We start from the raw sequence: 25,507 nt of genomic DNA, 5'->3' as shown, positions 1-25,507 counted from the left end.
CCCCAGCCCGGCCCGCGGCGCTTCTCTGCCGCCGCCTCGAGGTGTCTCTGCTTCGCTGCGAGCCCGGAGCCGCCGCGGCGGCGCGAGGAGGGGAGCGGGCGGCGGCGGCGGCGGCGGCGGCGGCCGCGCCAAGAAGCGCCGGGTCACCGCAGGCTGAGGCGCCCGCCGTCCCCGCCCTCCCCCTCGCTCGCCTTCTCCCTCCCCCCCGCCTCCCTCGCCCGCTCGCTGCTTCCCCTCCCCGCCTTCCCTCCGCGCTCCCCGCCCTCTCCTCCTCGCCTCGCCTCCTCCGCCCCGCGCCCTGCGGTGCTGCAGCTGCGGGCGGCTCCAGCTGCCCCCAGATGTGGGCTGGGCGGCGCGCGGGGAACTTTCGCGCCGGCTGCGAGTGCGGGGCCCCGGCTGCAGTCCGGCTGCCATGGATCCGCCGGCGGGCGCCGCTCGCCGCCTGCTCTGCCCTGCGCTGCTGCTGCTTCTGCCGCCGCTCCTGCTGCTGCCGCCGCCCGCGAACGCCAGGCTCGCCGCCGCCGCCGACCCCCCGGGTAGGTGCGGCCCGGCCCCCGCGCCCTGCGCCCCCCGCCGGCCGGCCAGCCCCGCGCGCCCCGCCGGCCCCTCCCCAGGCGTAGTCCGGTCCGACTTGGGCAAACTCCGCGCGCCCCGCCCGGGGCCAAGTTGGCCAACTTCGGGGCCGGCTCGGTCGCGCAGGGGGCGCCCCGGGGTGCAGCCCGGCGCCTCCGGCCGGGGACAGCCTCGGAGCCCTCGCGGCTCCCGGGTCGCGCAGCGTGGAGACTGAGGGCCGGGAGAGCCCGCGGCGGAGAGCGCAGTCAGCCCCAGCGGGTCCGGGGGAGCCAGGGCGAGGCGGCGCCCGGGCTCGCGTCCGGGGACGCTCGGGAGGAGCCGGTGCCGAGCGCGCCGCCTTGGGCCCTGAGGATTGGTTGGGGCTCCCGGGAGGGGATCCCCGTTGATCGGAAGGACCCTGCTCCACCCCTGCCTGTCCTCGGGCGCGCGGGGAGAGGGGGCCGGCAGCGGGCTGACCGGGAGCTGGTCACGGAGGGCAGGCCGCTCGTGCTCGGGGGAGCCGAGTCCTCGCCGCTCCGAAGGCCAACAGTGAGGGCACTCGGGCGGCAGGGGCAGCCGAGGGGTCAGGCGCACGGGTGGGGGCCAACTGGGAAAGGCTTCCGAGCAGCCCCATGTCCTGACAAGGACCGCAGGTTCGGGGGTGGGAGACACTCTGACGAGGTCGTCCCCTCAGGAACTGTGAAGTGCTCACCGAGCCCCATCCCAGAACAGGGCAGGGGGCCGAGCTCTTGTTTGGCAGGGTCCGGGAGGGGGACAGCCCTGAGGCGGCAGGGCTCCGGAGTGGTGGCCCTGTTAACGCCCCTTCCTGGTTGCAAGAAAGCCGGGGAGGTGCAGGCTAGCTTTTGGGGGCTGCGTGGCAGAATGTCTATTCTGTTAGTCGGGCGGGGTCTAGGGGATGCGCGTCTCGGCGCCGGGGCTCTGGGGCTCCCCGGCCTCCGCTGGTCTAACGCCCCTTCCCATTGCAGGCGGGCCCCTGGGGCACGGAGCGGAGCGCATCCTGGCGGTGCCAGTGCGCACTGACGCCAGGGGCCGCTTGGTGTCCCACGTGGTGTCGGTGGCTACGGCCAGGGCGGGGGTACGAGCCCGCAGGGCTGCCCCGGTCCGGACCAGGAGCTTCCCCGGCGGCAGCGAGGAGGACCCCGGCAGTCGCCTCTTCTACAATGTCACGGTCTTTGGCAGAGACCTGCACCTGCGGCTGCGGCCCAACGCCCGCCTCGTGGCGCCCGGGGCCACTATGGAGTGGCAGGGTGAGACGGGCACCACCCGCGTGGAGCCCCTGCTTGGGACTTGCCTCTACGTCGGGGACGTGGCCGGCCTAGCTGAAGCCTCCTCCGTGGCTCTCAGCAACTGCGATGGGCTGGTGAGTACGCACTTCTGTCGCTCTTTTTTGTACGCTGCCCTTGCCTGGGCCTTGGGAACGGGTTATCTGGGAGTCCTCTGGAAGGGCAGGACTTGCGCTGAGGACCTTCTCTGCCCTCTCAGTGCTTAGGAGCCACGGGCACCGACTGAGAAGTTGGCTGGAAGGCAAGTTATTTTGATTGGTCTGAGCAGGGGACGATTTATGCAGGGAACAGCCAGGGTATCCAAAATGCTTATCAGGTGCATCTTCCTTATGCCTGCCCATACATGTCTATGGCTTGCATCCAGGTGTAGGTCGGTGTATGTGTGTGTATGTATCTCTGTGAGTGTGCGCATCTGCACGTGCTCTGGAATGTTGGCGCATACTTGTATCTGGGTGCCTGTGCACCTGTGTGAACATATGCATGTGCCATTGTGTCTCTTGTGCATATATGTGTCTGTGCGTTTTTGCTCATGTGGGTCAGAGTGTCTATTGGGTGTGTGTCCCTGTGCTTTTCGGCATGTGGCCCAGCAGTCTTCGTGCTTCTGTGTGTGGGGGTGATGCCAGCCCAGGGAGCAGGCAGTGGCTCTGAGAGTTACCCTCTGCCCCCTGGCTGACTGGGAGCCACTGGGTTTTACGCTGTGGTTTCCTGTTGAACTCCAGCTGATTATTTGAAAAGTTGGTTTTTCCTCTCTATTTTGAGCTGAGGGGAGCCTTTGGAAATGAAAGCTCTATTGCCCCTGAGCTGCTTGATCTTTTGGGGGCAGCCCCTGAAGAACAGGAGACAGATGGGGGTTCCCTTTTGGGACTGCCTGGGCCACCTAGTATGACTGGAGCCCTGAGGAGTTCTCCTTCCTCGGTGGCGGGGGGCGGGGGTTGGCAGAGGGACCATGGCTCTGCACAAGGGGACCTCGCAGGAAGCCTGGATCGATGGTCAGGGAGGAGGCTGACATTGGCGGTGCCCTGTCTGCTGCCTAGGGGCCTGGCATACAGCAGAAGCCACTGCAGTTTTCTATTTTGGACTGGGTGTGCGGTGGTCAGGCCGGCTGTGCTGGCCAGACATCTGAAGCCGCCCACCCTAGGATCTGCTCTAATTGCTGCTCAGGGACCTCCTGCCCCAGCAAGTGGCCGCTCTCCCAGCCCTGTGGCCCCTGAGCACACTCGTCCTCAGGCAGCTGAGGTTCATCCTGCCGTCTGCAGAGCCAGCAATTACACCTGGGCCCCACAACCGCTGGCGTTCTTTTTATGGAGACACAGGAAATGTGACTTGTTGCTTTGGAAAATCACTGCCTTTGGCTGGATTTAGGTAGAACTTGGGCATATTGCAAACAACAGTAAATATCCTTGGAGGAGTTGGATTAAAATGGTGAGCCTTGATAGTCCTGTTGTCTCGAGGATGTCCCAGGCCTCAGAGGTGTGTCTCATTTTACACTGAAGGTGAGTTTCCTAAATTAAAGGAAGTCTCTGCCGGGGCTCGGGGTGAGGCGGGAGGAGTCCACACAGATGCAGTCTGCTGGTGGGCCACCTCCAGTGTACTCAGTGATTCCTGCTGGATGGCATCCTGGGGAGGCATTGTCATTGTGTCATTCATTCGGTTGTTCATTTGGGGATTCTTTTGTTCAGCCGCACCTTCTAATGTGTTTACCCAGGATAAACACATCTGGTCAGAGATGTGGCAGGCCTGGTGCCCCCCCAGGGGCTCCCCTCCTCAGAGTGCCTAACGGGCTGAGGCACTCTGGTCAGACTTGGAGCGCGCTCCTAGGGGGCTCTTTGGATGGGGTCTTGAAGAATGAGTGCCTGGCTGGAAAAGGTGCAGGTTGGCAATCTGGGCAGAAGGAGGGGTGTGTGCATAGGTACCATGTGTGAATTTGGCGGCGCAGGACAGGCATGCTGAGGTGTCACATACACACTGGACATACTCAGGCAGACGTACAAGACACAGATGGGAAGAATATTGGGGTTGGAGGAAGGGCTGGGGCCTGGCTGAGTGGCCTTGAATGCTGTCAGTGAGCAATGGCCTTGAGAGAGTGGGACAGCATCATTGGTTCTTCTGTTCTGTTTTCTTTTTTACTATACATATGTGCCTGTTCTGATTTTATATTAACTAATTCCTTAACCCTCTAAGTCCCTCTGTGTTTTCATGATAGTAGGCTAAGGACCTGGGGTGTCACACATGGTGCCGCTGGACCTCACAGAGGCCCTGTAAGGGAGGCATCCTCTGCCCTGGTTATAGATGGAGCACTCAGGCTCTGGGAGGTTGAGTAACTTGCCTTAGGCCACACAGCCAGTGCTGGCAGGAATCTGTCCCCTTCTGTCATGGTGCTCCCAAGTCTGAATGGGTGGAAGGGACATCATGGGTCCAATTATCTGGGGGTCCTGAGGAGTGTCAGCTTCAGGCATGGCTGAATCCAGGCACTCAGAACATGCTATCTATCTCTCAGCTCTGCCCCTGTGTTCATCTCAGAATGCCCACCACCCCTGCCATGTGGGGCCACCAGTGGCTCCTGGCCTCGCTTGGCTTTTGAGGAGGAAATCTCTCTGAAATGGAATGCTCTCCTCTCTGGGTGATACCCGTAATAGTCCTCGGGAGGGATCTGATTAGCCCTCCTTGGGTTACAGGCCCATCTTTAAACCACTAGCTGTGGTGTAGGCCTGGCCTGAGTCTCTTGCTCACCTTTGTGGTTGAGGGTGAGAGTCAGACCCCCAAACTCTGGAATGGAGAGGGTTCAATTCATACAAGCAAGGGGAAGGACAAGTGTGCCGGAGAGATGACAATGGTTGCCCCGTGTTCGGCTCAGATATCCTCCTGGGCTCTAGACTTGCCTGCTCCGCTGCCTCTGGGATTCCTTCCTTGGACGACCCCACACTTCTCAAGTTACATGGGTCTCTCACTCTCTTCCACACCCCACTCTTCACATGGGTGGGAATCCCAGGCTCCCTGCTCCCGTGCATGACTCCCTCCCCCAGCCAGCCACCGTCCTGGAGCTCTCTGGACCCCGTCCCAGTCTCTATCTCCTCACACACCTGCCTCCAGCCCCATCTTTGGCTCCTATGCTCCTCAGCTGCTCCTGACTGGTCCCTCCCAGCAACCTTCTTGCCACTGCAGCCAGAGTGATTTTAGAAACCACACATCAAATCATGTCACTCCTTTACTTAAGATCTTTCAGTGGTTCCTATTGCTTGCTCTTAAAAAAAATCCAAACTCACTGTCCTAGCATTCAAGGCCCCGCTGACCTGGCTGGGTGCCTCCAGCCTCATCTGTCACTGTGTCCTCCTCACGCCTGCACTTCAGTCTCACTGAACTTTGAGTTCCCCCAACACTGGACACCCAGGGGCTTTGCACAGGCTGTGCCCTGGCCTGGACAGTCTTACCCCCTCCTCTTTACCTGCTTCATGCTGTAGGCCTCAGCTAAATGGCAATTCATCCAGGAAGCTGTCCTGGACACACACATGCCATGTCGTACCCTGTGGTTCTTGGCAACTAGTACCGTGGCATCCCTGGCTATGTCCAAAGGGGCCAGCTCCAGACTTTGCAGAGTTCAGCTGGGAGCTGTGAAATGAGAGTGCCCAGGAAGTGGGGGTTAGAAGCCTGTGCAGGAAAGGGTGTGGGACCTGCCCAAAGGCCCTGTGACCCCAGTGTTCAGGGAAGGCTGGTCTGCTCTGCTGCCAACCCCAAGGTGTCTGCATTCAGTGGGGTAGGCCCCCTTGGAGAATGGTCAAAAGGTCTGCCTCTTTTCCCACAGGCAAGCGCTATGCACACATGCAGTTTTCCATGGTTTTCTTCCCTGCACCTTCGGGTTCATGAAACCTGAGTTCAAATCCCCTGGTTTAAATCAAACTGAGTAGGGAAGGGAAACCTTCCCTGGGCATGTATGGGGAAGGGTTGGGTGGCCGGGGGGGGGGGGGGGGGGTGAGAAGACCTTGGGCTGGGCACTGATGACTTACCTCCTGATCCTGGGCCACCTTCCCTCTCCCACTGAGCCTCAGTTTGTCCACATGGAAAGTGGGGGCTGGAGTCAGCCATCTCTGGGACCCTCCAAAGCTGGAGTTGCACATTCAGATGCCTTAGAAGCCAGATGGGGACCAGGCACAAGTGAGGGGACAGGGTTGGTGTTGTCCCTCGGGAGCATGGGCTCCTTGCTGCTGGACACTCCCACGTTTCTTCAGAGAAGCTGCGTTTGTGTGTCATATTTCTGATTCTGTTGTCATTGTGCGTCCAGAGAAGTCCAGCATGGAGACCTCATGCGGGCCCTGACTGGGGCCCTAGGGGCAGATGTGGAAGTGCTGGGGGCTGTGCTGGCAGCAGGAGTGTTGGGGCAACTCAGCAGACAGAGGCTGTGCCGGGAACTTGCTGAGAATTCCGCCCTACTTCATCCCAGCCAGCCCACTCCCCCTTTTGCGCTGTCCACAACCACCGGGCCGCCTCACCACCACTTCTCACCGGGGCCTGATTGGCGGGAGGGGCTTTCCTGGGGCTTTCCTGGGGGCTCTTCCCCAGCCAGGGGCTGGGGAGGGATGTAACTGCCAAGACGGAAGCCGACTTGCCAGGGGGTTGGGCTCCAGCTGGCAGAGCGGCCGCCCAGGGTCTGCGGCCCGCCTCGCGGTGGCCCCTCACAGTGACATCGGGGCATCCCTGGTCTGCAACCCGGACTCATCTAGCTTCAGCTAATAAGGGTAGGGGTAATTCGGGGGCCGAGTGGTGCCCCCTGAGCTCCGCCTGCCCTGCGTGACTCTTCCCTGGGGGACAACTAGCTGCAGCTGCCCCCGGGCCCCTCACACACCCCGGACACAGCCTACTGGAAAAGAGAAGGGAAATCTCCGCAGGCGGCCCTCAGCAGCACTCTGATTGGACAGGCTTAAGTCATGGGACCTTTTCAAAACCAATCATCGTGACCTGGGAGTGCAACATGCTGATTGGCTCCAGCCTGAGTCACATGTTCTGCCCATGGCCTGCAGTGTTCGTGGGGAGCGAGGGCTGCTGGGAGGCTGTGCCTGGGTGCTCTCCTCGGTGCGCCCTGGGGCCCGGAGGGTTGGTGGCTCCCTACCCCGTCGCTGAGCCTGAGCTGAGGGCCTGCATGGAGGCGCCTGGGGTCTGGCAGCTGCAGCATGGCCCTCGGGAGGAGGACCCTCGGGAGAGGGTCCGAGGATCAGCACTTGCACCAGCTCCCTGCTTGGCGCCTCGGACCCAACCCCTGCAGTGTTGCTGTGGGCCAGCCCCTGTGTCCCCATTTTACAGATGAGGAAACCGAGGCTCCAGGGAGTTTCTCAGCTTTGTGGGGTTCTCTCTGTGTGGGGTGGCCTCTCCCCTTGGCATCCTTCAAAGAGAGGCATAGTGGAGCCGGCCCCCACCCCCCCCACCCCCCAAGGCCAGCATGGCCAGTCAGTGGCCTCTGTCTCTGATCCCAGGGAGGCCACCTCTTCCTGGGCCCTGCATCATGTTGCTGCCCTGCCCTGCACTCCACCGTGTGTGTGTGTGTGTGTGTGTGTGTGTATGTATTTCTGGCACTGGTTGCTTAGTGTAGTGATGCTGCTCATTCAGGTGTTGGCAGGTTTCAGGTTCCTCTTGCCTGATGGCTACCCTCGGCTGCCCTGTCCCCCAGTGTCCCCAGCATTTAGTGAGTCGTGGGTGAGTGAATGCAGGACCTCCCTCAGAGTCAGCTGGGAGGCGGAGAACGCTGGGCCCTTACCCAGGCCTGCAGTGGATCGCAAGTGGTGCAGCCAGTGTGAGCAGAGGAGTCATCAAGGGGCTCATCCGCCCTGAGCCCCAGGGACACGCTCCATGGACTGGCACATCCACTTATCATCAAGGCTGGCTTTGCTTGGTGGTGGCCTGGGCCTCCCCACTCTGGTCTCTGAAGATCCTAGGGGCAGGTGTGCATCGGGCCCCTCCTGGGACCCTGAGTCTGGATGGGCAGGCAGACATGTCCTTCATTACCCCACCTCCCTCTCTGGCTTGGGCAGCCCTGAGGTTTCTGTGTTGCTACCAGGGCACAGCAGGCAGCTGGCTGTATGTGAACATGCGTGCCTGCTTGTGTGCCCATGCATGGGGAGTGTGTACCTGTGTGTGCACATGGGCATGTCTTGTATGGAGTATATGTATACTTAAGTATGCATGTGGGTGTGCACATGTGCATCCATATCTGTATGAGTGTGTACATTTGAGCGTGTGTATGAGTGTGTGCACTCGAGTGTGTATGTGGGTGCACGTGTGTGTACTTTTGAGTATGTGAGCATGTGCATGTGCACACATGTATATTTAAGTGTATACGTGCACGTGCATGAATGTGAATGTGTGCATGTGTGTGTGTGTTCTTCGAGGGGGTTTCCAGCAGCAGAGGGGGCTGAGATGAGGTGGAAGTACTGAAGGGGAGGAAGACCCCAGCCTCTCGAATCTTGGTGTCTCCTGAGACCCCCACCCCCACCCCTGACGGGTGCTCTAGAATGGGAGGACCCAGGTAGGAACCTCTGCCTCTGCTGCATATGTTTCATATTAAATGTCAGCTGTCCACCCGGTCTGCGGTGTTGCCATTAATATGGAGAAGTTATTACTGAGCCTGGAGCCGGCTCCTCGGGCTCATCCATGAATTTCAATTATGCTGCACATCGACTCCAGGGCCTGCAGAGTGGGGCACAGAGCTTCCGCTTGGAGGCAAAGGAAACCTTGGCGTCCAGGACCAATGCTCGGGCACTGCCGAGAGGCCAGGTGGGCTCTGCACATTTCGGTGGTTAACACCCGTAAGCAGTGGGCTTAGTGTGGGCTGGAGGCTGCTGTGGACACAGAGTCAGCTCTGCAGCCTGGACAGGCACTGCAACACTGCAAACCTCAGTTCCTCAGATTGCAAAAGGGGAATTCCATCAACACCCGCCTCACCAGGTGTTGGAAGGATGGGTACACAACATGCACTTAGTCCAGGCCTAAGGCAGGGGAAACATTGGCCATTTCTGCCTTTCATTGGATCTAAGGTGCTATCAAAGACAAGACACACTGTTACTTTATATGCCACCAAGAAAGAGGAGACACTCCCATTTAAACCACAACCTGGTGCCTTAATCACGATCCACTTGAGACACAGGCACCAGCTCCAGTGGCCCCTGCTTGCTCTGATTGCTCTCCTCACCCTGAGTGGGCTGTTTCTCCTGCCTTGCTGTCATTTTGCACATATTGGGTAACCAAGTATGGCAGAGCACAGCTGCACCCACTTCCGGGTGCCTTCCTCTCTTTGGTAAAGTATGAGTAGTAATCATTCCTCCAAGGATCGGCATTTGCCTTGCTGGCACCAAGGCTACACACTCTGCTGTGTCTCTGCCTTTCTGCCCACACCCTAACTTTTTGCCATCACAGTGTGACTTTTTGAAGACACCGTGAGTGGCAAAGGTCTCCACACAAGAAATGCTGACGCCACACACACCTCATGCAAAGTCATGGCAATGTGAGATGCCGTGGCTGAATCGGTGTGTGCCCGGCAATGCCAGCCCCCCACGGTGCGAGACCCACTGCTGCATCCTGGGTTCACAGGTGGCAAATGTGAAAAATGTGTGTTGCAGAGTCATGAAAACATGGCTGGATGCTGCTGATGGAACAAATGATTTCGGGGCTCTGAAAGCTGGCATGCAAGTTCTGTGCTGGGGAAGCAGGCAGGAGCAGAAGCTGGAGGTCCAGCTCTATGAGCAGGACACGCAGAATTCATCTCTGAGCCTGGGCATTTGTCCTCTGAAAGCAGAGATCAGGGCCACATGGAAAAATAAGGTGTTTTATTTGTGTTTCATGCAAGGCTTGTGAAGGCTTACTAGTGGCCACTCTGATTGGGACAGAGCTTCTGGAGGCATGATAAAAAGTGTCTCAGAAGCTATGAACATATTGGTAGATATTTATACATACAGATTTTTTTTTTTTTTAGAGACAGGGTCTCACTCTGTCACCCAGGCTAGAGTGCTGTGGCATCATCATAGCTCACTACAACCTCAAATTCCTGGGCTCACGGGAACCTCCCACCTCAGCCTCCTGAGTAGGTGGGACTACAGGTGTGTACCACCACACCCGGCTAATTTAAAACATTTTTTTTGTAGCGACAGGGTCTCATGATGTCTATAGATATTTTATGGATTACACACATACCATCTCCAGCCACTTGCAAATGAAACCTCATATTAAGTGATACCACAGATGAATTCTATTTTTTCCTGTCAGTCTGTTCTTATACCAAAACTAAACTCTGTTTATTATTAGAGCTTTAAGGCTCCAATATCTAAAGTATTAGGTACTTTGAAGCTATGCTGTCCAATACAGTAGCTACAAGCCACGTGAGGAAATTGAACACTTAAAATATGGCTGGTCTGAATTGAGAGGTTCTCTGAGTGTGAAACACACACCGGATTTCAAAGACTTAGTACAGAAAAAGAATGCAAAATATTTCATAGATAAGTATTGATTACAGGTTGAAAGGATACTATTTTGGACATATTGGGTTAAGTAAAATATATCACTTAATTTCACCTGTCTTTTTATTTTTTTTTAAACGTGGCTACAGATAAAGCCCGAATCACATGTCCGTTGGGCGGTGTTGCTCTGGAACATCTGGCTGGATACTTCCCTCTTTGCTCTGACTCTCTTGCAGAGTTCTCTTGGCTGGTCACATCTGTTTATTCTTTCAAATGAATTTTAGAATTGTTCTGTCAGGTTAAAAAATCCCTTGTGAATTTGATTGACAGTAAATTAAACTTAGAAACTAATTAAAGGAGGAATTGACATAATTTACAGTATTTACCAGGAACATGGTTTTTGCCCAATTTATTTAATTCTGCTTTGATGTTGCTCAGTAAAGTATTATTCCTTTTTAATACAAGCACCATTTATTAAAATCAAGGTTATCTCAAGGATTTTTTTCCTTTTGCCATTTCAAATTCCATCCTTCCCATCTATTGTTGGTATACAGGAAGCCTATTGATTTTTATATAATTATCTTTTATTAAGCAGCTTGATTGAACTCATTAATTCTAATACAGTGTATATTTATAGATCCCTGTGGGTTTTCTAGGTATACGGTTGTACTGTCTGTAAACACTGATAATTTTGGATCCTCATTCCCAGTCTCTCCGTCTAGAACCGTCCGAGCGATGTACAGTGGCTACGGGCATCCGCGCCTGTGCCTGGCTTTAATGGGAACGCCCGGTGCTTCTCTGCTCGCTGTGACGCTTGCTCATGGATTAAGATGGATTTCACGTGAAGGCAATATCCTCTGAATTCTAGTTTTCTAAGGTCCCATTTTTATCAGCAAAGGTGCTGAAATCTCGATAAAATGTCTTAACTCTTAACGCCCTATCCCCACCCCCTCCAGGTAAGAGGCCAGAGGTGTCGCAGTCCCCTGGGGCTGGTGTTCTCAGCCTCAGGTGAGCTGCCAGTTCTCATTTGCCCACACTGCTGGCCCAGAGGTGAAGCCCATTCCCCATTCACGGCTGTCAGACCCCTCAGAGGAAGCATTTGTGGGGAGTGGGCAGCTTTGCGGAGGAAGGTGAGGGGGCTCTTCTTCCCTGCCACACAGGTGGCTCTGGCAGAACAGGGCCTGGTTCTTCGAAAGCCCTGTGGCCTGTGTGTGGGGAAACTCCCACCTTGGTTGGCCAGGTTCTCTGCCTCTCTGTCCCTCTGCTCTGGAGCGGGCCACCTCGATGCTCCTCCTGCGTGTGGGGCAGATGCGCCCTCTGCTCTGTGGCGTTGGCACCAACCTGCACAGCACCCACCTGCCCGGTCTCGCTGTTACCTTTTATTCTATGTGCTTCTAGAAGGTATTTTTCCAAACAAAGGCAATTCTCCCTTAGAGGAAATCTAAGAGGGCCCGTCCTGCAGAAAATAAAATTGTTTTCCATTGCGTGGTCTGTCTGCCCACTGGTGGGCATGGAACTTGGGAGCTTTGAACAATATCTGTTCAGACCCCACCCTGAGAGATTCTGATTTATTAGACCTGGGTGGGACCTGGGATCTGTGTTTTACAAAAGCCACATGGGAGGGTCTTGCGCACAGCATGATGGGTGCCCGCTGACCTGGAGGGGGGCTGAGCCTGGAGAGGTCTGACAGACCAGGGTTGGGTCCTGGCTCTTCTCCTGCTTACCTGTGACCCTCCGTTTCCCCAGTCGTGATGCCACCTGCCTCATGGGACGTGTGCCAGTGAAGGAGCAAAGGGGAGCAAGGCAGCTGGAATGTCCCAGGAGGCCCAGGGAGGGAAGGGATGGCCAGTAGGGATGGCCAGGCCTCCTGGAGGCCTGGGATGCAGGCTCCTGACCCTCTCTGACCAGGTGGTCCCTCACCTGGAATTCAGATCCCTAGCAGAGGGAGGACGGCCTCCTTGCATGGCTGTCCCCAAGGCCACCCGCAGTGGGGAGGGGTCCTCACAGGGTGGCAACTGGCACCTGTTGCTGGGCTGTCCACACACAGCAGGTACCTGGAACTCCGTGGGCATTGAGCACTGATCCTGAGAACTCAGTCGGGGCAGGGGCGGGGCGGGGGGCTGGGGCAGGCATCCTCCTTGGTGCTCCTCAGTGCCCCCCAGCTGGGCCCCCAGGCCCTGTGAGGCTCCTAGCCCTCCCCCTCCCCTGCCTGTCCCTATTTGCTCCTATGGCCAGCCATTGGCCACTGGTTTGAGCTCACCCACCCTGAGCTGAGGTCTGGGCCCCTGGATGAGCACCCCAGCATGGGTCTGTCACAGGCTGGGCTGCCTGTCCAAGACCTGTGACAGTGTGATGTAATGAATATCGAGTTGTTTTTCATCCCCGGTTCCTGTCTCAGAACCCTGGGCCTCACTCTGTCAGAGCCCCCAGGCTGTGCGCCGGTCTACTGTGATCTGGTTTTGCTCACAACACTTTTGACACTGAATGTGTGGCTTTTGTCCTCACCCCGACCAGTTCTCCAAGTAAAACCCTTGTCCTTGCCTGAGTGATAAGGCTGATAGGAGCATCTGTAATTATAATATTTGGTCTTAGTTCCCTGGTTCCTGATGCAAGCGCTTCTAAGACCCTTAGACTCTCTAGAGTGACAGGAGTGTCTTCTTAATGCCAGTGAGCTGGCTGGCAGGCGGAGGCCCCTAGGGAGCTTCAGGATGGGGGCCTGGCCCCCAGAAAGACCAAGGCAGGGCTAGAGGGTTGGGACTTCAGCTCCACTCCCCCAACTTCCAGAGAGGAGGCTGATGGAACCTCCATAAAAAACCCTGAGCCCCAAGGTTTGGAGAGTTTCTGGGCTGGTGAACACCTGGAGGTGCTGGGAGGGTGGGTGTCCCCGGGGGGCGTGGACGCTCTGCGCAGCTTCCCACGCGCCTTTCCCTGCGCATCTTTTCCACGTGGCTGTTTCTGACTTGTATCCTTTATAATAAACTGGTAAGAGTAAGTCAAGCGCCTTCCTAAGCTCTGTGAGCCGTTCTAGCAAATTACCAAACATGAGAGAGTCGTGGGAACCTCCCGGTTTAGAGCCACCTGGTCAGAAGTGCAGGTGGAAACCTGGAATTACGACTGGCATCTGAAGTGGGGGGCGGTCTTGTGGGACTGAGCCCTCAAACTGTGGGGTCTGCACTGACTCCAGAAGTGTCACTATTGTGCTGAATCACAGGACAGCCAGCTGGTGTCCTGGGGGTTGGAGAACTGGTGGGGTGAGGACAAAAGCCACACATTCAGTGTCAGAAGTGTGAGTAAAAGCAGATCCCAGTAGACCCGCGCACAGCCGGGGGCTCTGACGAGCGAGGGAGGTCCCAGGCCAGGGCTCAGCAGCCCCCAGTGCAGCTGCAGAGGCAACCGTTGCAGGAGGGGCAGTGCGGGGTCCAGCCAGAGCCCCTCCGTTCCCGTCTGTCCCCTTCTCCTCCCCATGCCAGCACCTCCTCGCATCCCTCCTCTCCCCTCTGTCCCCCCACTGCCCCCCTTCGCTTCTCCCCCTCCCTGCTTTCCCACCCCCTTCCGCTCCCCCTGCCCGCTCCTTTCTCAGCGTCCTTCATCAGCCAGACTCCTGGGCACCCTTGCTGGGTGGGGGCCCTTCACTGCCGGCTGCACACGCTGCCTGCCTGTGCCTTCCTGTTCACACAGCACCTCCTGTGACGCCACTCAGAAGCCCCCACTGCCGATGGGCACGCTGGGAATGGAGAGGCAACAGGGGCGCAGAGGGGAGTGACCCACCCAGGTCACACAGAGCCCGGAGTCTGGGCTCCTTCCGCGGCAGCTGGAGCTCCCACAAACCTTGCGCTCCTCAGAGGTACACGCCACTCACACAGGCGGGCTCACTGCTGCGAAGGAGGGTTAATTCCTCTCCTCCTCAGCTTGCCACAGAGCCCTTGGTACACTTCCCAGCAAACAAGGGGACCAGAGTGGCCCCTACCTCCGATAGGGTGGCTTGGCCTTTGGGCACTGTCTTTCCTGTCAGGGTGTCCAGCCCCTCCCTGCCTGTGTCCTCAGTGGGGAGGGTGGTCCGCCTAGACTGTTCCCTGCCCCCGGGCTGCCGTGGAAGGGTGTTCAGGTGGTGTCCTGCATGAAGGCGCGTGGGCAAGGGGGCCCGTGAGGCCGGCGCCTGCTCTGCCTGGGGGTGGGTGCAGTGGAGGGTGGAGGGTGCCCAGCACCGGATGGAAGATGGCAGACACCGGAGGAGGGGGAAGGGTGTGCCAGGCGCCTGCCCCCACCATGAAGGTCACCAGAGTTGCCGCATTCTTCTCTTTGAGGAGCTCCTGTGTTCTCAGGACATGGCACATAGGAACCAAAGCCACGGGCAGTCGCAGAGAGGCGCTGGCCGTTAAGGGTGGCTCTGGCTGAGGCAGCCTTGGCTGTGGTCACTTTGTGGCCTCTGGTGGCTCCAGGCTTGGGCACAGTCAGGGTGGGCAGACGTAGGCCAGCTCTGTCTTGGTGTCAGCCTGCCCTGGTTGGCCGCAGGTCCTCACAGCCTTCCCCCAGCCTGTCTTCAGGTGCCCACCGGGCTCAGCACCATTTATTTGCTAATTCACTCGTTCCTCTGCCTTTGAGATGCATATTCCATCACCTGGTTCATTTCTGGCCAGTTTTTCCTTGCACCTGTCTCAGGTTCTTTAATTGCTGTTGCTGAACAATATGTTCCAATATCTGATAGGGCAAGTATCGCCATCATGCTTTTTTAAAAAAAATGTTTTGGCTGTTTGTATACATTTTCCAAATGGATTTGGGTTGTTTTCTTATGAAATATCATAAGAGGATCTTTACTTTGGATAATGTTGCATGCCTAAAATGGTGTCCAGCCTGCAGCAGGACCTCAGCAAATCTTTGCTGAACAAGTAAATGACATCTTCATGTTTAATTTTCTCATGGAAATAAGGAAATTGATTCAAACCTTTAAAAATATACCCCAGTAGGTTTATAACTAAGAGACTTAGAATTTTATTGCCATTGTGAATAGGGTCTTTTCCACTGTATTTTACAGCAGGTTATTATAGATATCTAGGGAGACTTTTAATTTATAGATGACCATTTACTCAGAATACCTGGGGCCTGCTTGTTCCAGATTAATGATATTCTCAGACTTTAGATGTCTTCATTCCTAAGGAGCGAACAGTTAAGATGACACATTAGTACAAATTATACACGCATGTGCAGAACTGCACCTCAACCGTTTACAGCCATTGTTGACCTGGCAAACCCAAGCCTTGTGGTACGGCCACCTGAGTACCCCTTGCTTCTTTGGTCCCAATGACTTGCACCTTTGCCTTGTGTTTCAGCAAATTCGTCTTCTTGTTACTATAGTGCACAAATGTGAAACACAGATAATCATACAAAATCCTTTTAAAATAAATATCTTGTTTGGATGTTTCCCATGTCTGCATTTCCAGATACATAAGTTTCTATGTTTATTTTGTATCCAGACTTTTCATGAACTTCCTTATTAGTGTTTTTTTTTCCTTTTTTTTTTTTGTGGATTTCTTTGGGGGAGAAGATTTTGTAAGTATGCAATAATCTTCTGCAATTCATAATATTTTTGTCTCTTCTTTTTCAATGTTTATTCATTTTATGTCTTATTATGTTGGCTAGAGTATAAATTGAATTTGGTAATTCTGTGTGGGAGATACAAGCATATCTTCAGAGCATTTAGCCCATTGTCTAAGGGAGTCGAGAACCAGGTCCTGCTTCCTTTTCTGTGAATGCTGGTGGAGGTAGACCCAAAGTGGACAAGTCTTGCCCAAAGTGGATCTCTCGTGTTCACTTACCCACGGCGGCCTGGCTTTTCTTTCCTTGGTCTATTGCATCCAGTAGAGCCTCGAACGTAGGAAGTGCCCATGCAGTGGTTTCGTGGGCATGAGTGGCAGTGGCTGGCCTCCCCTTTAGGTCAAGGAGCCTCTCAGCCCCTTGTGGTCTGTCAGGTGTCCCCTGTGGGTAGGGAGCAGTGTACCTGGGCATGCACAGGATTATTTGCAGGGCTGGCAGGAAAATGCTGCCTTTGAAAGATGGTCCTGAGTTTCTGCTGGGGATGTGGTTGAGTGAGACACTTTCAGAGGAAGCAGATCTAGTTGTACAGTCTGGAAACTCCACAGAAATTTGGACTTAGGAGCCCCGTTTGAGTCCCTGCTTTGCCCCTTACCAATGAAATAATCTTCTGAACTTCAGTGTCCTCATTGTGCAGGGTGGAGTTTGCAAATTGGTGGGCTGTGTGCCATGTCCACCCACAGATGAGTTTTGTTTGGCCTTCCCAGTGTTTGACAAATTTCTTACAAAGCTCAAGATTTCCAGTTTCTCTTGAGAACCTGGGAGAGCGGCCGGGCCTGGCCTGCATCCCTGAGGGCTGAAGCTGAGCAGGGATGGAGCCCTCGCGAGGGCTGCCACACTCCAGGTGCTGCAGTCTCCACTGCTGCCTGCAGTCACCCTGGCCCGCTTCACTTGTGTTCACTCCCTGCACGGTCTCTGTGTAGCAGCTGAGACTTTCTCTTATTTGGAGATTGGTAACACATGGGCTTTGGAGCCGCCATGTCTGCCCCCCGTCTCCTCCCCACGATTTCAGTCCGCATCGGCTCCGTGCGAGGCCCCGCGCACCGAAGTCGAACGTGGTTCTGCCCCACGGAGTGTGTTTGATTCTGGCTGCTCCCCTCGCTGGCCGAGCCTATCGCTCCTCTGTGAAAGGTAAAGGTCAATGACAGGAACTGCCCTGGGGGGTTACTATGAGGCTTAAATGAAGTAAAGCCTGTGGCCACTTAGTGGCAAATACTTTGTTACTGCGAGGTGGTGTGTTCCTCATGGCACTGCTGGGAGGAACCAAAGTGTGAACGTACTTGGAAATGTGAAGCGCAGTGTAGACATTCGTCACTTTGCAGTGCTCTGTGGGCTGGGCCTGGGCGGGGTGGGGAGGCAGGGCTGGGGGAGGGGCGCAGGCCAGGGTAGGATGCTCTTCCCGCCCCAGGCATAACTGGCCCGGGACGTTTTGCCAGATGAGGCCGTGACTGTTCTGAAATGGAATTCCTGGGTCAGAGTAAGGAGAACAGATGTTTACTGGAAGAGGCCAAGAGCTGCTGACATCACCAAGAGCCCCTCAGGACCCGGCTGAGGCCGAGGGTCCCCCATCCCTTCCTGCCAATGCAGCATTCCTGGGGAGCTGCCAGGGCTGGGGGTGGACACACACACACACACACACACACACGCCACTTCTTCCGCCAAATCGTCCCCACCTGAACACAACTAATCAGGATATGGAAAACTTTCCAGGCTGGAGAGAAGAGGCTTGTCGGCAGGCAGGCCCTGAGAAGGGAAACGCAGGCAAGGTGGTGAGCAGACCGTGCCCGACGGAGGGGCAGCCTTTGTCGGTGGAGAACTGGCCCGCGAGCCGCAGGGACGGGGAGCAAAGGTCCCTGCCTCCCACCTTCTCCAGACAGGGAAGGCTTGTCCTGTCATTTCTTCTGTGGCCGTGAATCTGGCGGGTGTGACAGGCTGCTGGCGCCTTGCTCCTGTCCTTCCACCAGCACCTGTGCAGCCGGTGCTGGTGGCCCTGTCTCTTCCTGCAGGCCGTCCCCAGGGCAGACTCCTATGACTGCAAGTGACGGAAAACCCAGGGCGAATGCTGCCCTCTCCCCATGGGCCCAGCCTCAGAACTCACCAAAGCCCACCTTCTCTTCCCAGCAGAGGCCCCGCCTTTCCCAGAGAGTTTCTGGGAGGGTCCTCAGGGTGGTTCTCACTGGCTCAGGCTGGGCCATGTGCCAAGCTTTGAGCAAATCACTGTGGCCGGGGCAGGAGAGCAGGGCTTCGATTAGCCAGCCCTGGCCACGTGGCCATTGGCCCCAGGGGTGGTGTCTGCTGTCTGAAGCGCTGGGAACAAGGCAGGGAGGCTGGGCCCCCCTGGGGAAGCCAGGTGCTGTTGTCAGGAGGAGCTGTGGGAGCCCCACTGCTTCCAGGACCTCTGCCCGTCTCTTCCCTGGCTCCTGCCTCCCGTTTCTCCTGTCCCGTCCGGCCGCCATGACAAGCACAGCACCGCCTTGCCACGCCCTCCCTTAGGTGCGTCCGGGGGCTCCCCTTCACCTCGAGGGTAAGTAACACACAGGTGCCTGCTGACCAGTCGTCAGTTCCTGCTTACTCTGACCACTGTCTTTGCTCCCGTCCATCCTGTGGGCCTGGGGCAAGAGTTCCGAACGATCATACGTTTCCATCCAGTGTAATCTCTGCCCATGTTGAGCACAGCCCTTGTCATACGTGTGGCTTGGCTGCAGTTGAACCTAAAATGATCTGAGGGCCCGAAGGGAGTGATCAGGTGGCTGAGGAGGCAGGGGCTTCTCTGGCTCACATGGGCTCGCACTGGCAGAGCAGACAGAGTGGGGGTCTCTGAGGACCTCCCGGCTTTTGCGTGAAGTGCTGGGGACCCATGTGCTTGGCCAACTTCTCACCACCCACCTTCCAGGAAGCCTCGCCGTGCTCCGTCTTGGCGGCTGACACAGCTGTGCTGCTGCGCTCCTTTGCCGAACTGTTCGCTCTTCTCTGTGTGCCCCCCTCGCCTTCCCCTGCCGTGGGCCCTCTTGGCAGTCTGGCGAGGCCCGTGGATGCTTTGTCAAACAATGTTTTACATGCACACTATATAATACAAAGGAAACGGATTCTATTGAACTAAGGCTATCAACGTTGAAAACATTTATAATGCATCTATACATGTGCTTTTTAATTTTTTATCCTCATGCTTTTTAAGGTTTTTGTAGTTTTATTGAGACATAATTTATTACTATATATTTTACCCATTTATAGTATAAAATTCAATGGCTTTGGTATATGTTCAGAGTGATGCAACCATCACCACAATTTTAGACCATGTTTCTCACCCCAAAAAGAAACCCCATACCCTTTAATAACCCCAGTTACCCCATACCCACCAGCCTTAGGCAACCGCCAACCTACCTTCGGTCTCTGTGGATTTGCCATTCTGGACGTTTCACACAAATGGCATCGCGCGGTATTTGGTTGCCCTTTGTGCTGGCTTCTCTCACTCAGTGTGACGTTCTCGAGGTTCGTCCCTGTTGTAGCGTGTATCAGGACGCCGTCGCTTCTTACGGGCAGGTGCTCTCCCACTGTACGGATGGACTGCAGCTTTCTCATCCGTTCATCACTTGGTGGATTGGGTTGTCTCCACCTTTTAGCTCTGGAGAATAAGGCTGCTGCGAACATTCATGTCCAAGTTTCTCATGTGCTTTTTAATTAATGCATTAAATAACAAGACCTAGGAGTGCACAACCTCTCTAATTTAAGTTGTGCCAAGTGTAAACACCGTCTGGCCCCCTCTGCGACGGTGGGGATGAGAGATGCAAATGCCTGTGAGTGCTGTCGCCATGGGCACAGGTGCAGCTGATGCTGCTGGGTTGCGCTGCCTCTGCCCGGCGCTGAAGGCATCGCCAGCTTCCGGTTAGCGGTCAGTGAAGATGAAGGTGGAGCGTTAGCCTCCCCTAGTTTGTAGAGCTCAGGTTAAGAACCCCCCAGGGAGCACCCTGAGGGCCAGGACAGACTGCGGGTCCCGGGGGTCCGGGTGAGCGCTGTGGCCTATGTCAGGGCCGGGTGTGCAGACCAGGGTGGAGGCTGTTCTGCCCACACTCAGCCACACTGTGCGGCCCGCCGGGAAGGGTGGTGCCCTGCTACCCTTTCCTCCCCCAAGCATTGTCCGTGCCCTTACCCTGGGAGTCCTGCAGCCCAAGGGTGGGGGCCCAGGCCCTCCTGGGCTGCCACTCCGTGGCCCCATCGTCTTCCCTTCGGCCAGGCCATTTCCCTTCACAGTTTCCTAGCAGGGAATGCAGGCAGGGGCCTGTCAGCAGGGGGCCTGTCAGCAGGGGGCCTGTCAGCAGGGGGACTGTGGACAGATTTTACGTCAGACACACAGACCTGGGTCCCTGCCCCCGGACGGGTCAGTGCTTGCCTCTGGAGGGCACCAGGCCTCTGTCACTTGCTGTGCAGCCCTGCCAGCTGTGGGGTGGTGAGGGCTCCTTGGTTTCGTGGAGGCCACGGGTCTTGGCTTGGTCCTGGGCCTCTGGGTTCTGCCTCCTGGCTGTCCCCGTCTGTAGCAGGATCTGGCCCTCCTGGCCCATGCCGGGCACAGCACTGCTTCTGAGCAGTGATCGGGGGGAGAGTGTGCACAACTAGCAGACACCTCGCCAGGCACCGCTCCTTAGGGCCACCCGAAGTGGGGGTTAGGCTCCAGCTGTGTGTGGGAGAGCGACTGTCCCCTGGTGCTTCCAGGTCCCCTGGAAGGAGCTGCAGCCTGGAGAGGCCTCTTTCTCTCGCTCTCGTCCCCACACCTGGGTTGCTGCCTCACCTGGCCCGGGCCCCACCTGCCCGTGGAGCTGCCAAGGCCCTTGTCTGGGGCCCTCTCAGGGGGCCCCCCATCCTGCTTCTCGTGTTTCCGAGGCAGCCAGAGGCTGCTCTCACAACGTGGCTGGCGCAGCCGTTCTAGGATTGGCTCCCAGCCTCCTCGGGCCTCCTGGGTGTCTTCTGTGGCAAAATGGCTCTATTTCAGGGCGTGTGGGCGCACCTGGCATTGCTTCAGGCTTTGCCCGCAGCTGAGGGGGTGGATCACAGCCCTTAGTGTGGACCTGGGTTGGGATGGAGACTGGACTGTGTGCCTGCTCCCGCGTGACCTTGGGCAGGTTGCTTGACTTCTGAGGCTCCAGTGTCTCTGCCATGCGATTGCCAGGGCGGACTCACGGGCTGGTGGCACGTCCTCCGGTCTTCTCCCTCGCCTGTGCTGGGCCCCATCAGGTTTGGCAATTCCAGTGCCAGCAGTCCTGGGATGGCTCACAACGGCTTGCAACTTACAACGTTTTGTTCTATCTTTCTTAAATTAAAAAGTGTTTTAGGCCGGGCGCGGTGGCTCACGCCTGTAATCCTAGCACTCTGGGAGGCCGAGGCGGGTGGATCGCTCGAGGTCAGGAGTTCGAGACCAGCCTGAGCAAGAGTGAGACCCCGTCTCTACTAAAAATAGAAAGAAATTATATGGACAACTACAATATATACATACAAAAAAATTAGCCGGGCATGGTGGTGCATGCTTGTAGTCCCAGCTACTCGGGAGGCTGAGGCAGGAGGATCGCTTGAGCCCAGGAGTTTGAGGTTGCTGTGAGCTAGGCTGAAGCCACGGCACTCTAGCCCGGGCAACAGAGTGAGACTCTGTCTCAAAAAAAAAAAAAAAAAGTGTTTTATATGCTTTCATATAAAACCTAATGCATAAATAAACCGAAGGAAGAAAATGAAATTCCCTGTAATCCCATTACTATTCAATATTTTTGTGTGTGTCTCCCACATCCGTGCACATGTGTACAAACACTTACAAAACAAGGGGCATATAGTACATTCCCTTTGTGACCTGCTTTTGTTCAAGCCATGTATAGTGGACGTATTGCTGGAGCCTCCCAGGAGAGCAGGAGTGAGGTTTGGAGTTTGAGCTGGAACGCTCTGCAGGGAAGGCTGTGCATTCCATTGCCTGGGGAGGGTGGGCACCAAAGGCAGGGGGAGGCAGAGGAAGAGGACAGCACTCCTCGGTCCCCCACCATGTGCAGGCAGATGGAGGAGGCCATGTGTACAGGAGGAGAGTGATCCCGGAGGAGGGATCACAAAGTGGGATGGCAGGGACCCAGCAGCACGGAGGGGTCTCTGTAGGCATCAGGGTCAGGGGTGGGGAGTTGTGAGGGGAGTGGATGATGGTCCAGGGGGTGGGGAGTTGGAGCGCCGTGGACACAAATGCTGTAGTGAGGGAGAGGTCAGTCTTAGAAGATTTGAGTGTATGTATGTAGCGTTTATGTGTGTGCTTGTGTGTATGTGTGTTTGACTCTTCCTCTTTGCATAGTGGGTTTTAGGTGGCTTGAATTTGCTCACAAACCAAGGACAAAGACCCAGGAGAGAGGGAGAGTTTAAGCTGTGGAAGAGAATGTGTGTATTAGTCAGGGGTTATTCCTTACATGTGAGAAATCTAAGTGAAACTGGCTAAAGCAAAAAATAATTCATTGGTTAATAAATCTGCAAAAAGAAAAATATAAAGGGCTACTAGCTTCAGGTATGGCTGGATCCAGGTGCCCAAATAAACTTTCAGTCACTTTTTCTTTCACTTTCTCCCACTCTTGGCCCTACTCTCTGCTGTGTTGATTTTACTCTCAGGCATGTTCTTCACATGAGGAAGAAAAATGGCTGCAGGCAGCTGCCACCTTGCATCCTCACGGATTGTCTTTTCCCTCAGTTCCAGCGATGGTTCCTGGATTCAATTTGCTGGACTGCCTTGTGGCAAGTCCATATCCCTCAGCTGTGCTCACTGTGTTCGCTGCGTTCGGGTGATGATCCATTCTGCTCAGCCTGCCTGGGTCATGTCCCCCTGCCCCCACTGAGACTGAGGGGAGGAGGGGTGGTTCCCGAGGAACACAGGGGCTGTGCTATCCGAGGAGGATGGTGAGCTCCAGGCAGGCTTAGGGCTCCCGAGGAAGAGGCTGGGGCAGAGATTGGGATCCCTGGGAGGCTGGAGGAGGGAGCTGCTGCTCCACAAGCACAGAGAGAGAAGGACACGGAGGCAGATGTGGAGCAAGAGGGGATTTCCTCGTGGCCTCCCCCTCCTCACCAGGCAGGGGGACGGCGAGGTTGCTGACCGGTCTCCACAGATCTCCTAGGAGACAGCTGGCCCCGGAAGGAGAGCATCAGGCTGGAGGTTGACTGATCACCGACTGCCCAGGAGCCCTCAGGCTGGGTAGCAGGAGTGGCCTGAGTGCAGAGCAGCAAGCCCTGGGCCCAGGCACAGCTGTCCTCCTGCCTGGGCGGCATCGTCTGGGCAGGGCCAGAGATGTGGCAGGCTGGGTACAAACATGCTGGGCTGCACAGACCTGAGTGAGAGCGCCGGGGAGCAGGATGATGACTGCTCTGCCTGGGAGAGGCAGTGGGGGCTGAGCCCAGCCTGCAGACGTGTTTCGAGTGGCCTCTGGGTGAAGAGAGGGTCACAGCCTTGCCTGGGCAGCGGCGGGGGTTCTGTTCTGATGAGTGCGCCTAGGGTTGGGGCGAAGAGAGGGTCACAGCCTTGCCTGGGCAGCGGCGGGGGTTCTGTTCTACTGATGAGTGCGCCTGGGGTTGGGGAGACAGGCAACAAGCAAGAGACCAAGCTAGCGTCATTCCATAGTGGTGAGAACCGAGCAATGAGGAAGCAGGCGGTGAGGCTGGGCGCGGCCAGGGCACGAATGCACGCATGTGAGTGGGTGATGCGTGTGTGTGAAGGTGACGTGTGTTTGTACACATGATATGCGTGTGCATGGGATATATTCTCAGGAGTGATGCATGCGTACATATATGTGATATACATGATGCACATATGTGAGGGCATCTGTGAGATGCATGTGTGCACTCGTGTGGGCATATGTATGTGGTGTGTGTGTGGCGTAGGGGATGCAGGTACACGAGCGATGCATGTGGGCATGTGTGTGGTGCCTGTGTGTTCACTCGGGAGTGCGTGGACGATGCGTGTGGGAGCCCGTGCGTGGTGCCTGTGTGTTCACTCGGGAGTGCGTGGACGATGCATGTGGGAGCCCGTGTGTGGTGCCTGTGTGTTCACTCGGGAGTGCGTGGACGATGCGTGTGGGAGCCCGTGTGTGGTGCCTGTGTGTTCACTTGGGAGTGCATGGACGATGCGTGTGGGAGCCCGTGCGTGGTGCCTGTGTGTTCACTCGGGAGTGCGTGGACGATGCGTGTGGGAGCCCGTGTGTGGTGCCTGTGTGTTCACTCGGGAGTGCATGGACGATGCGTGTGGGAGCCCGTGTGTGGTGCCTGTGTGTTCACTTGGGAGTGCATGGACGATGCATGTGGGAGCCCGTGCGTGGTGCCTGTGTGTTCACTCGGGAGTGCGTGGACGATGCGTGTGGGAGCCCGTGTGTGGTGCCTGTGTGTTCACTCGGGAGTGCGTGGACGATGCGTGTGGGAGCCCGTGTGTGGTGCCTGTGTGTTCACTTGGGAGTGCATGGACGATGCATGTGGGAGCCCGTGCGTGGTGCCTGTGTGTTCACTCGGGAGTGCATGGACGATGCGTGTGGGAGCCCGTGTGTGGTGCCTGTGTGTTCACTTGGGAGTGCGTGGACGATGCGTGTGGGAGCCCGTGCGTGGTGCCTGTGTGTTCACTCGGGAGTGCATGGACGATGCGTGTGGGAGCCCGTGTGTGGTGCCTGTGTGTTCACTTGGGAGTGCGTGGACGATGCGTGTGGGAGCCCGTGCGTGGTGCCTGTGTGTTCACTCGGGAGTGCATGGACGATGCGTGTGGGAGCCCGTGCGTGGTGCCTGTGTGTTCACTTGGGAGTGCGTGGACGATGCGTGTGGGAGCCCGTGTGTGGTGCCTGTGTGTTCACTTGGGAGTGCATGGACGATGCGTGTGGGAGCCCGTGCGTGGTGCCTGTGTGTTCACTTGGGAGTGCATGGACGATGCGTGTGGGAGCCCGTGTGTGGTGCCTGTGTGTCAGGGCATAGCTGCTGGGAACCCACGGTCCTCACTGAGAACAATCTGAAATCTTTGACAAGACCTCTGTCATAGCTGGAGGGAAACAGAAGAGAAATGACATGCAGGTATGCTAATGTGGCCACCAGACGCCCCTGCCCAGAGAGCAAGGGTGAAGAGGGCTTTCCGGCACTGTCCGCGGCCCAGGCCTGCTGCTTAAGTCACGGCCTGATCTTCCTGGAGGCCGTTTGGCACCGCCCCTCCTCCCAGAGGCCAGGCTGCAGCGTCTCAATGCCCAGAGAGTGACATCAGTGTTTCCCCAAGGATTCTGTCCAGGGGAGCCTCTGTCCTGTCCTGAGCCAAGAGGACCCTGGTGTCACCCACCCGCCCTGGTCCAGGGCAGGAGCTTCCTCTGCCTCTCTGTGGCCTCAGAGACAGATGCCAGCTGCTGGACTGTGGCCCTTGTCGTCTTCTGACCACCGAGATTCCAAAGAGGTGGAGGCCCAGCGTCTGCCGAGCCCCCTCTGCGTGTGTCTGTTTCACCCCCTTCCAGCCCTGCTTTGCAGGGGTCGAAGCAGCTGTACCAGTCTGCAGGGGCGCCGTCCCTCCTGGCAGGGCAGCGTGGCGTCCCCGTCTGTCCCCCGCCCCGCCCTGCGTCTCCTTTCCCCGGCTCGTGTCTGGCTGCCCCCGCGGCTCGTCCTGCTCCCGGC

The 25,507-nt window shown here is 56.7% G+C and overlaps 1 protein-coding gene across 1 annotated transcript in view; it reads left to right on the top strand.

Annotated features, from left to right (window-relative positions):
- Positions 1–279: 279 nt before the first annotated feature.
- The window catches only part of ADAMTS2 (ADAM metallopeptidase with thrombospondin type 1 motif 2), a 205,562-nt gene continuing 180,334 nt past the window's right edge, over positions 280–25,507 (top strand). The window contains exons 1-2 of the mRNA XM_069468315.1: positions 280–536; positions 1,539–1,933. Of these exons, the coding sequence (XP_069324416.1) occupies positions 413–536; positions 1,539–1,933 (519 nt within the window). The 5' untranslated portion in view covers positions 280–412. The remainder of the gene's footprint in view (positions 537–1,538; positions 1,934–25,507) is intronic.

This window comes from Eulemur rufifrons, chromosome 5 (genome assembly GCF_041146395.1).
Source record: "Eulemur rufifrons isolate Redbay chromosome 5, OSU_ERuf_1, whole genome shotgun sequence".
NCBI lineage: Eukaryota > Metazoa > Chordata > Mammalia > Primates > Lemuridae > Eulemur > Eulemur rufifrons.
The sequence above is the reverse complement of the archived record's forward strand: the minus strand, read 5'-3'. Positions and strand labels throughout refer to the sequence as shown.